The 11,361-nt window shown below is 46.8% G+C and overlaps 1 protein-coding gene across 2 annotated transcripts in view; it reads left to right on the top strand.

Annotated features, from left to right (window-relative positions):
* Positions 1 to 11,361, top strand: part of LOC142583150 (uncharacterized) — a 141,814-nt gene that overhangs the window by 126,098 nt on the left and 4,355 nt on the right. For both annotated transcript variants that reach the window (XM_075693495.1, XM_075693496.1), the window contains exons 3-5: positions 1,519 to 1,585; positions 3,294 to 3,377; positions 7,151 to 7,259. In XM_075693495.1, the coding sequence (XP_075549610.1) occupies positions 1,519 to 1,585; positions 3,294 to 3,377; positions 7,151 to 7,259 (260 nt within the window). The remainder of the gene's footprint in view (positions 1 to 1,518; positions 1,586 to 3,293; positions 3,378 to 7,150; positions 7,260 to 11,361) is intronic.

The following is an 11,361-nucleotide window of genomic DNA, read 5'->3' on the forward strand; positions in this document are numbered from 1 at the left end:
GAAGACACTTCCTGATGCTGCGTTATCTTCTTTGGACAGTAATTACCAGGTGGCAATAGCTAAGTTTCGAGGGCGTCGGTCCGCTGTCTTGTAGACTCGCGAATGTGCATTCGGTTGACCATTCCTCAAGAACTTTGTAAAACCTCTAGCGCGCCACTTAAAGGAGCGTGCCGACATGACTGTCTTCCTTTTTTTTTCTATTATTGCGCTATATGAAGGCTGAAGGCCTCTGACTCATATAATGGGTACTGGCTAGCGTCAGAACGCGACAAATTGCTATGATGGTTGTTTCTAAAAAAAAAAAAGAGTCTGTTTAGTTACCCAACAGGTGCATCCGTTGCGACTGCAAGGACGATGCACTGACTTGCTTCATTGCAGTGATGGCTGTGGCGGCCACACGCAAGCGTAGCCAGAAGCGCACGCCACACGTTACATGTCGCCTTTGTTTTTTATCAACTTATATAGACACTTTAATCGCACTTCTGCCGTCGGCGTCGCCGGGAGGTTCCATATAGCGTTCAAGGGCCATGAAATCGTCGCCCCGCGCCGTATGGTGTATGTGCAAGTGAAAACGTGCGAGGGTGAGCCGGAAATCGCGGCTGAATTTTGCGTACGCAGAGGAGGAAAGCGAGGAGGAAGCGCGCCGTCTTCCGCCGCGCACAAGGCTCCAGGGGCGGCTAGGGAGGAGGGGGTCGCGCTTTTTCCGGGCGGCCCGGGCGGCCGCGCGCCCCCGCTCTAGCCGCTGTATCTTGTCTCCCCGCTGTGTCCCCGTCGCAGATGGCTAATCTGCGACGGGGACTCAGTTAGCCGTGCGCTCCGTTTTCGCGGCCTAGTTCGCGTTGATGCGAGAGGCAGCGCGAAGGTCAATTCGGCTCGCTCCTGTTTACCGCGCTTCGCCACTCCAGCGTTTTGACAGGAAGTTATGAAATGCGTTCATGTTTTTTAGCGCGCGCGTGACACCATGTTTGTCGATTTATTTAGTATGCCTGTGTTTATAACCTCATACAGCCGATGAATCTAGTACTATCCTTACTTCGTATAGCTGTCTACTAATTTGATATCGCAATCGATGCTTCGCCTTTCTGGCGTAACTACGACTTTTTTAAGTGAAGAATGCGCTCATATATAGGCTTATTGCTACGGTACGTGAGCAGCTTCGCACGGTGTCTTGACGTCTCGAAAATGTCGACAACTATAGGTTCCACATTCAGATACCAACTTTAATATCACGTGAAAACGTCTTATAAGTACTCCACGATTTTCATACTTGTTTGAGTGCCATTATTTTTGTGCGTGCTGGAGTTCTCAAGGGTCCAAAGAGTTACGTCAGCGCTTTCTTAATATTTTTTAGCAAGTAACATGGAAGCACGCGACGAACTTTGCCTAACCGCAGGCACGTTGCTCGAGGTGGTGGACTGATGGTAATAGAGAGGTGTGCGTGGTGCTGGCTGTGACAGACGCGTATTAGAAACACGGGCGCAGAATTATAAGTTGGTGTATTTCTTGTTACCGTTGCAGAGCCTGAGATTGAGTTCCCAGAGTTCCGGGCTGGTGACTTGCAGTTCCAGAACCTGCAGCCGATCAAGTAAGTCATTAGCCAAAGTGGCAAACTCTGAACTTGACAGGTTCCTCATTTACAGCACAGTATCTATGCCGTTACTTAGAGCTTGACAAAGAAGCTCAAGAAGCACTTAAGGACCGCACAAAGAGCGATAGAACAAAAGATGTGTTAGCCAGAACGTTAAGAGAAAAAAAAAAGAGAGTGGTGTGGATCAGAGAGTAAACGGCAATAGCCGATATTCTAGTCAACATGAAGAGAAAAAAGAAAAGCGGGTGGGGGAAGGGGCTGGGCAGGCCATGTAATGCGTGGTGCAGATAAGCGGTGGACCATTGGAGTTACAGAATGGGTGCCAAGGGAAGGGAATTTTAATACAATTTAGCAAAGTTTATACGGAAAAAGGTTGGGGGAGCAGGTGGGTCGGGCCCCTGGTCCAGGTCTCCGCTGGCCTCAGCAGCCCGTCGTGCTTGGTCGAGGAGTGCCACTTGGGCGTCCTTCTCCTCGCTAGCGAAGCAGGTCTCCCAATGCTCCGTTCTGAATTTTTGCGCCGAAATGTCAGACTTCATAATTTTGGGTGGCCCGAGCTCGCATTCCCACGCAATGTGGGCGAGAGGTAGCTTACTTTCACACCACGGGCAAGTGCCCACGTATGCGTTGGAGTGGATGGCATGTTTTAAGCGTAGGTGCAGATATGTATTTGTCTGCAGGCGGTGAAGGAAAGCGCAGTTGAACGCGACAGAAAATTAGGCAGAGTTACGAAATTAGAAAATTTGCAGGCGCAAGTTGGCATCATGTAGTGTTAGACAAAGGTCATTAAAAATCGCTGGGAGAGGCCTTGTTCCTGCAGCGGACATGGCTGCAGTGGCGGATGAGGATCATCTACGCTGATGATATCACCCTATGGTGCAGCCAACGTTCTCTGGTGAAGCAAGAGCACACGTTACAACACCCACAACTGCACATCGCAGCTTGGTCTTGCATGATCTCTAGAAAAAGAAAACATGTAGTTGTAATGGACTAACGGGAGCCCCTAGCCAACCAAAAAACAGAATAATGTTGGCGGTAAATGATAAACCCTTACCAAAGGAAAGTCATACTCGTGTGCTCGCTTTCCGGTTGCAGGACAGCGACAAATAGAATGCATTACACCAGAAACTGACAAACCGAATTAAAGGTATTCCCCACATGCTCTCGCGTATTTCCCGGAGGCATCAGAGGGCGCAACCGGAACACACAAGGAAAATCATGGAATCTCTTGTGTCAATGATAATGCATCAACTACCAACGAGCCGCAAAGTACTCAATATGTTTACGCTCTCTCTGGTCTGTTCTGTCTCGGTTTAAGAAGCATGGTTGCCGACTACAAGTGTCGGTTTCGTGTTCATTTGCTATAAGTTGCAAATACACTTCTTTTCTAAATAAACGAACATAGGCAAGAACGTCTGCCCATCTGTTTTTCAGTCATTGCTTACGTGGAGAACGTGCACAAGCAGTACGTGTACTTCCATGTGTTTCTGTAATGCAAGATATGTCGGTGAAAAGCATGAACTTCTTGACGAAGCCTTAAATTGTCAATGCAAATGCTCGGTAGACCTGTTCGCACTAAGGCCCCTCTCATTACGTTTCTGTTGTATTGTGCGGTTGCCTAAAGCGTGCTGAGAGGAGTCATTTTTTTATGAAGCATTGCCAACTGCTTTCTTGTCTTAATTTGCTGCCTTCTGATACATCCTTGCAGTAGGCTTCCCATCGCACCAAAGAGAGAGCCCATCGAAGACATCACTCTAGAGCCCGAGGTCAGCATATGCTACGAGAATGACAAGTGAGTTCTCAATCCGAATCGCCCTTCAGCTGTCTTGTCTTGTGTTTTCGAGGCAATTACGAAGAAAACGCTGCGTTTATGCTACAGTTACATACATGCGCGCTGAAATCGAAGCGAAATGTCACATACGACTACCATGGTTCAGCGTTGCTGAGTATGGTAGGAGCATTAACTCCTGCGTGCGCTTTTGCTATGTAAACCTGACAGCTGGATTGCTCACGTATTCTTTTGTCCATACTTTGTGTTTGTCTTCTTTGTTGGTGGGGCCGTCGCATGTTTCAATGGACATATTTTCTTTTGTAGAACTTCTAGAGCGTCAGTTCTCACTCTTGACAGCATTAATCATTCATTGTTTGCGAGCATCGAACTTTGTATTCTGCTCCTTATATTCGGCCAGTGAATAGCTCGCGTAGAAAATTTCGGGGATGTCGTTTATTGTAATCTGATAGAAATTGTTATTTTCAGTCTGTAGAAAGTGGTGAATTCCTGATATCCAGAAATGATCCGTGTTTCATTATTCACCTATATAATGCTGGTTGCGTTAATACATGATCAGTCTGGAATACTGGAACGTTAAAAATGTTTATATTTTAGGACACTACCTTCGAATGGAACGCCATTATGACCATATTTTGGTTCAGCAGGCACGTAGGAATTACCAGTGCTCCATATAGAAGGCCTGCGTACTGTGCTGGCACTGTGGGCGGCTCCAGAAAATTACCCACGCGTTCTCGTGGCAGTCAGCTTGACATAGAGCATGTAGGTTCGATGCAGCATAGCAGGATAACATCAGAGCATTAAGCTGTAATCCTGATTTGCAACATAAGCTTTGGTTAGTAGGGCTGGACCGGGCGTTCTTTCATCTGATAACATGCCAGCAGGATTACGATAATTGTTAGATAAGTAAGGCCGTTGCAATTATCTTATGAATCTGACCCTCGAAGTGAACGAACTCTTTCGCCTCGAACTCTAGTGGTCTGCGTGCCTGCTGCGCACTCTGTCACTGCAGTGAAACGTGCTCAGCAGGGAGGCATCCAACATTTAGAAAATAATTTTTGCCGTACTTACCCGCGGCGTTTCTTCGAGTTTAACAAAAACAAGCGATCATATGAGAGAGCTAGTACGTACGTGAAGTCTACTGACTTGTAACCTTTGCGACCCGAGAAAGGATATAGCCTGGATCGTTTCAGCTGTGAATTTCTGGTACCAGTCGCTCCTTTTTTTCACCACGCGTAATTTTTCCCGTGTCGCCTCATGTCTATGGAATAATTGAGAACAGAAAACACTTGTTTGTGCGTTTGGTTTAACGGGACACTATGAAGTACTTAATACTTCGTATGAATTTCGCTAGAAAATGTTTTGGAGAACGTATGCAAAAAAAAAAAAAGCGAGTGAGGAAGTTTGCATCAGACGCGTAGTTTTCATCATCCCCAATGAAGCATAGCAACTACCAGTAGTGAGCGAGAAACCAGAGGCATCTATAGGTTTATAACAACAGTAGATGGCACCTAAACCGCGCGATACTCTCGGCTTGGCTCGGCTACGTTTTGGATTCTTGGCTACCTACCGTCGTCCAAACAGTGGTGGGAAAGGGCACGCTTGTGCGCTTATCAAGGAGACTCACATTTTTTCAGTTCGAGTCGCACGTGAACATCAGGGGGTGCTGCGTACTCAGCGCGCGGTTCGTCTTTGTGCGGATGCCGTTCAGCGCTAATACTTAGGCCCGAACGTCAGGGAACAGCACGCTCTGTTTTCCAGTGCTAAACGAAAGTTAGCGAAAAGTAGCCCACTTTTTCGCTTTAAATTTGGTGTCGGAAATAGTATAGGATAGGAAATGCCGATTGCCGCTCGCCCCGCCGCGCCGCTGCAATCTGACTAGCCTGGGTCCCCGGAATCGTGTTTCGTTTCGAGGTCCTTTCCAGCCGGGCGCATTAGTGGCGCCATCTAGGCAACAAGGTGTACATCGCAAGAGACAGTACTGAAAGAGACCCAAATGAAGTTTCGCTAGACCATTCAGCTTGACGACCTGGTTGATCATGCGTTTTCTTTATTTCCTTTTATTTTTGTTGCTGTATATGTATTGGTTCAAGCTACATGCATACATATATTAGTGCAAGAACGTTTTCTGTAATATATACAAAGAAAAGGGATTGCAATGAATCCTGATTCGGTAAATAATTACATGGGGTGGTGCGTACGTGTGCATATACAAGTACCGTAAATGACCTGTGTGTGCCCCTAGTTGACAAATTTTTTGTTTTCTTGTAGCATGGATGGGAAAATTAGCTCATGTAGAAAGTTGACCACCTTGCTCTTGACTATTATTAATAGTAAGGGGAGCGGTTCGGGTTTCAAGCTCTAAACCAGCACACACTGGCACAGAGGGGTGCCGTCGCGGAATGCTTCGTTTTAAGTTTTATCACTTGTGGCAGTTCAACGAGCGTGTAGATCTCAGTGAAGGTTCAGAATCCGTTGAATGGTACGGCAGCAAACGAGATGTGCGACATTGTGCTCACAAGTTGCACGCAGTTTTCGCAACTGTCGCCACTTTTTTTCGTTCCTTCGTTTGCTTCTACAGCGAAGCTGTATATCGCCAGGGCATTTCCGTCGTCCTTCGTCCGCGAACAACCCACGAACTAGCTCGTTGGCGCCGCTCGGCGCAACCGCTAGAACGCGCTCGTGCCTAGTTCGTCGTTGTCGGCTTCTTGCACAGCTGGCCCCGTTGCCGCTCATCATTCCAGTGTAAAATTTCATTCTATCGTCGTAAAAGGGAGGCCGCGTTAATTTTTTTATTATTTGCGGTGGTATGAACCATTGCTTAAGGGGGTAACAGCCATTATTCATTGCCCTACGTGACGGGCGCATTTAATAACAGAGGTGGTGCGAGAATTTGTGTGCATACCTATCGTCATGATGACCGCCGATCAGGATAATGAATATGTTCGTACTTTTGTTCATGATTCTATGTCACGTCCGTGTCGTCTGCTAAGCAGCTTCGCTGGTGATCCACCTTCCCAGAGGGGAATGGCTCATGTTCCTTTTGTGTGCGTGCGTGTGTGTGTGTGTGTGTGTGTGTGTGTGTGTGTGTGTGTGTGTGTGTGTGTGTGTGTGTGTGTGTGTGTGTGTGTGTGTGTGTGTGTGTGTGTGTGTGTGTGTGTGTGTGTGTGTGTGTGTGTGTGTGTGTGTGTGTGTGTGTGTGTGTGTGTGTGTGTGTGAAACTTGCATTGTTCGTAGATGCATGAAACGAATCATGCGCTGGACGTCGCCGAGACGCCCTACAGAAGCATCTTGAAGGGAACGTCATTAAGTCAGATTAGTTTGGTGGCTTACTTTATCCGAGCCTCGACTTGCGTTTATTTACCGTAAGTAGATTGTTTACTGAGAGAAGGTACGTAGGCGAAATTTCCTTTGGAGTTTGTGCCTTAACCGCAGCACCGGCATCTAAGTATTACGGCACGGAATGCAATGTACGTATTTCGGGCCGCTTTCGTGTGGGAAAAGTTCTCAAAACTCACTACGCGTAGTCTATGATTTCTTTATAAAGAATGCGCTCACTGCATAAGATTCGTGTTTTCGGTGTTCCATAAGCGTAATTTATAGCTTTAACTTAACGTACCAGTTCTCCTTCGTGCCCTTTTATACACAGGGAAAAAAAAAAGCATCGGCTGTGTCTCGGTATTGGTGCCATGTTTTAAATGGAGACGTCGTGGTGGCCCTTAGGAGATGAATGGCGGAATGTTGTAAATGCGTTTTTCTTTTGTTCCTGACTGCAGATGCAACAACAAGCGCAAGTCGCGAGATGACACCGAGGAAGAGTGTGACCAGGATCCTCGGAAGAAACGCAAAGACGACGAGTTGGACCTCCTCCGAAGAATCTTGAAGGTACGCCTGCGGCTTTGGCTTCGGGAAGCCAAACCAGTGCTGAAATTTTCTGATACTTGCGCGATTCGGCTTCATTAATAATACAGAAGGTGCGCGTCCTGCAAGAAGTATTGATGTTTCAAGCCATTTCGTTCCACACCTGTGCTTGTCTGTCGTCGAATGAAGAAGGCACCGGTTGCTTACGTTCACCGCCGTTATCGTAACGCACCCATTACATTCGATTCCGGAAACGTCAGACCGAAAGGTTTATATTAGCACCCCAAAGCTACATTTAGGTGAGAGAAGTGAAGAGTTGGGCGTATATTTCGCCCCATTCGGCTCCCACAGAAATGCGACCACATACCACTGGGAATATAACCTTTCAAATCATCTGGAGCCAATGCTGAAAGGCAAATGAGAGTTGGTAATTAGTACAGTATGTATTTGGTAAGCTAAGCTTTATGGAAGAAGCAACTTGTGAAATTCAGTTAATAGATGCGCTGTTGGGAGTCTCCGTTCTTGCGTGTGGTTGCAAGGCAAAAGAACATTTAGGACTCATTAACACACAGGATATGAGAGAAAAAGTGTCGCGTCAACTTTATTAACAAACTGATATTTGTCGAAGCCGTCGGATTTTAATTTGTGGGACTTTTCGTTTACGTTCCTACTTTAATTGGCATAATTCCCCGGATTTGAATGTCGCTCTTCTTGGCACGTCGGTTACGGTGCCTTGAATATTTATTCATCTCAAAAGAACGAAAAGGTTCACATGGCGTCGACATTTAGCTAGTAAACTGCGTTGGTAGGAGACGAATTTTGATGTTTCCTTACTATTACTTTGAAGTGATTTTTGCTGACCTGATTAATATTTCCTCGTGACATTAGGGAACGAGATATACCGGCTCATTCCGCAGGAAATCATTTTAAATATTTCTTTTTCTTGACATTACTAAAGGGGCTAGAAACAATCAAAATTCTAAGGCTTAGTTTTTGTGGGGATGAAAACTCGCGGCGATGATTTTTCAGTAGGTGGCATTATCTTCAAGTCCACGACTGATTAGAAAACTTATAGCACCTGTTTTTTATAGTGTATTATAGAAAAGTTTATAGTTTTCCTGTTCAATGGTATTGTGTATCGGCAGTTAAATTTCGTGTTTCCTAGATAAACTTATGGGTGTGGCTGAGGCAGGCCAAACTGCAAAAGTATATTCAAACTTTGTTTGTATCGACGTACAAAACTACATCTTGGAGTTCAGTGGAGCGTTCAACACAGCATAAAGCTTTGATGAAATATGACGAATAAACTCAGTGCCCTTCCACTCCGTGAAGAAGGATGATCAGTGAAGCTGTGTATGCGGGCCCCTTAACGCCTGCTTCACCTCCTCCGCGGATCGGCCCGGCATTGCACTATCTTCGGTACCGGCACACGTATGGGGAGGGCTTAACGCCTGGTTCACTTCCGCTGCGGGTCAGCCCGGCATTGCGCTATCTTCGGGATCGGCCCACGTATGGGGAGTGCTTAACGGCTGCGTCACCTCCACCGAGGGTCGGCCCGGCATTGCACTATCTGCAACTGGGAAAAGGGTTTGTATATCAATTTCCGTGTAACAGAAGTATATTTCTCTGTGTTCGGATTACAATCCGATTCTGTGATTTCCCTAGGTTGTGTATAAGTCGTACTTTGGGAATTTCGTCACACGCGTTACTATTCTATTAGTGCAATTACGCACTTGCGCCAGGCGGAGGTCCTACAAGAATGGGGATGTATACTGCACTTGCGCAGGCACGCATGCGCTCGTTACAAACTTGTGCACACAATGTATCTCTCCTTGACGCGTGGGTGCTCTGTCCGTTGCATCTGTCACACCGCTTGTGGTGCGATCGTAATCGACATTATGGCAAACACTGTCTAACAACCGTTCTGTAACGGCAGCTGGAAAAGGTCTTTGTGTTTGAGTTTACATGTAACAAAATTATGCGTTCTCGTATATTAGAATTACAATCCGAAACTGTCATGTCTGTAGCTTTTGTGTGAGTCGTACGTTGCGCATTTTCTGACGCAGTTTACTCTTAAACATTAATTTATTTCAATAAGGCGCTTAGTGGACGGCCTAGAAGAATGAGGATGTATGCTGGACTTCCGCACACGTGCGTGCGTGCGTGACGTACGTAGCTTGTGGTGGTGGGGCTTGTGTAACGTTGTCTAATGACACTCGGAGTGGGGGTACTTGTCTAACGTGCACATTAGCTTCGCTGTACATACGCTTTACAGGGTGGAATGAAGGCGGATTTTCTTTTTTATTGGCCGGCACGCACCTTGTTGGCCTAAGTATAGGTACTGCCATTTTTCGGGGAGTTGCGTGGGCGTGCCTTGGTGGGCAGCCACTGCGCGGGTAATCTACGCACGACGTTATCTATAATTTCATGACATTGATTTTTTTTCCTTCTCCATGTGCAGCGCGGTAATGTGTAATTTTCACGGGAAAGCCAACTTATAAAGCCTTATGGTGTCGTGCGGAGCTCTGTCTATCGAGTGAGGATAGGATTTTATTTCGATATAGCCGTTCAATTTGTTATATGTTATCACTGGAGCTTTGCGATGCTGGGAAATTGTTCCAAGTGATAACTTGATTTAGCCAGGTTTGATAAAACCAGGTTTTATTGTAACCGCAGTGGTAACGCTGAAAGTAAGCGTGAAATATTCTGCAGTCCACTGCCCTATCGCCCCTAGCAGACAGTACTCGTTAGTATGCTAAAATTACGGATGTAATATAACGCAACCTGGAATGGCTAGTCATGTACTCGCTTACAGGGATAGGTGAGGCGAAAACAACAATATTAACGCGTTAAAAAGTATTTAGCACTTTTGCCCGAAAGGCAAGCATTATTCACAGTGGTAGCAAAGCTTGGTGTTACGCTTGGACATGTCGGACGATTTTCTCAGTATACGCGGGTGCGACAAGTTGCCGCGACGCAGCGCGCAAGGCAACTCCTGCTTTGCGTGCCCCGATGTCCTCCTCGCTTGCTGCTCGGTACAGTGTGGAGACAACCGCGGCGTCTGCAGCGGCGACGGGCACACGAATGGCGAATACACACGAGCACTGCTACGGCGTCCGCCAAAGGCGTCTACTACGGCGTCCGCCATTCGCGTGCCCAACGCCATAGTAGACGCCGTGGTTGTCTCCACTCTGTACGGAGTGGCGGACGAAGAGAACATCGAGGCACCCTACTCCTGATGGGAAGAAGGAACAACGCCCTGGCAGCTACCAAGCATCTCACAATGCTGTCGGGATGAGCGCCACCAATGGCGTTGCAGGCATCTCACCTGGTTGGTGCACGAGATGACACCGACGGCGATCCGTCGGCGTTGGTCAACGCCCAGAGATATAGTAGATAACGCTTGGTATTGGCTGATCAGACCAGAGCATAGACAGCAGTTCAGCAGTAACGTTAGTGAGCACATAGTTTGCATCCGCACAGCGTTGATGCCAGCGACGGAAAGCAGAACGTTGCCCTTGCTCCGCCACATAGGCGATTGAGCTTAGCGTTGACGTATGTCCGCGTCGCCTCATCGTTTTTTTTTATAGTTAAGCGATTTCCGCGTATCTGCAGCCCTCTACTCCTCCGTGCGCAATCCGCGCATGCGCCGTCAGCGAGACAGTACGACGACAGTGGCAATGCGCCTTGAGAGTCTGTGTAATTCTTGCTATATAATATCAATGAATAGTTCAAAACTTCTGGCACCCTTGAAAGCTTTAGCACGCTTTGTACAGCCTGCAACGACATCGCATCAGCGCCACTGCGCTGGCCTTGAAGAGCACTGGTACTGGTGCCAGTAAAGCCATCACTTTCAGAGTGTGAACCCCAATATTGTTTTGAAATTTTCAATTGTCTGAGCTAAATGATTTAAAATAAAAAAGACATATGCTGTGAAACGTTTCATAACTGTTCTTGCAAATTGCAACTGATAATAAATTATAAGGAGTAATTCAGTCAAGGCCATAAAATCTGGTCATGCCAACTTTGGTGTTTTGGTAATGTAGCATTGACCTTGCACACTGAAGCGTATATACGAAACATCATGGAGATGGCAAAGATTCGCCTGGAAGGTCCATATAATTGC

Source organism: Dermacentor variabilis, chromosome 5, assembly GCF_050947875.1.
Source record: "Dermacentor variabilis isolate Ectoservices chromosome 5, ASM5094787v1, whole genome shotgun sequence".
Classification (NCBI taxonomy): Eukaryota; Metazoa; Arthropoda; class Arachnida; order Ixodida; family Ixodidae; genus Dermacentor; species Dermacentor variabilis.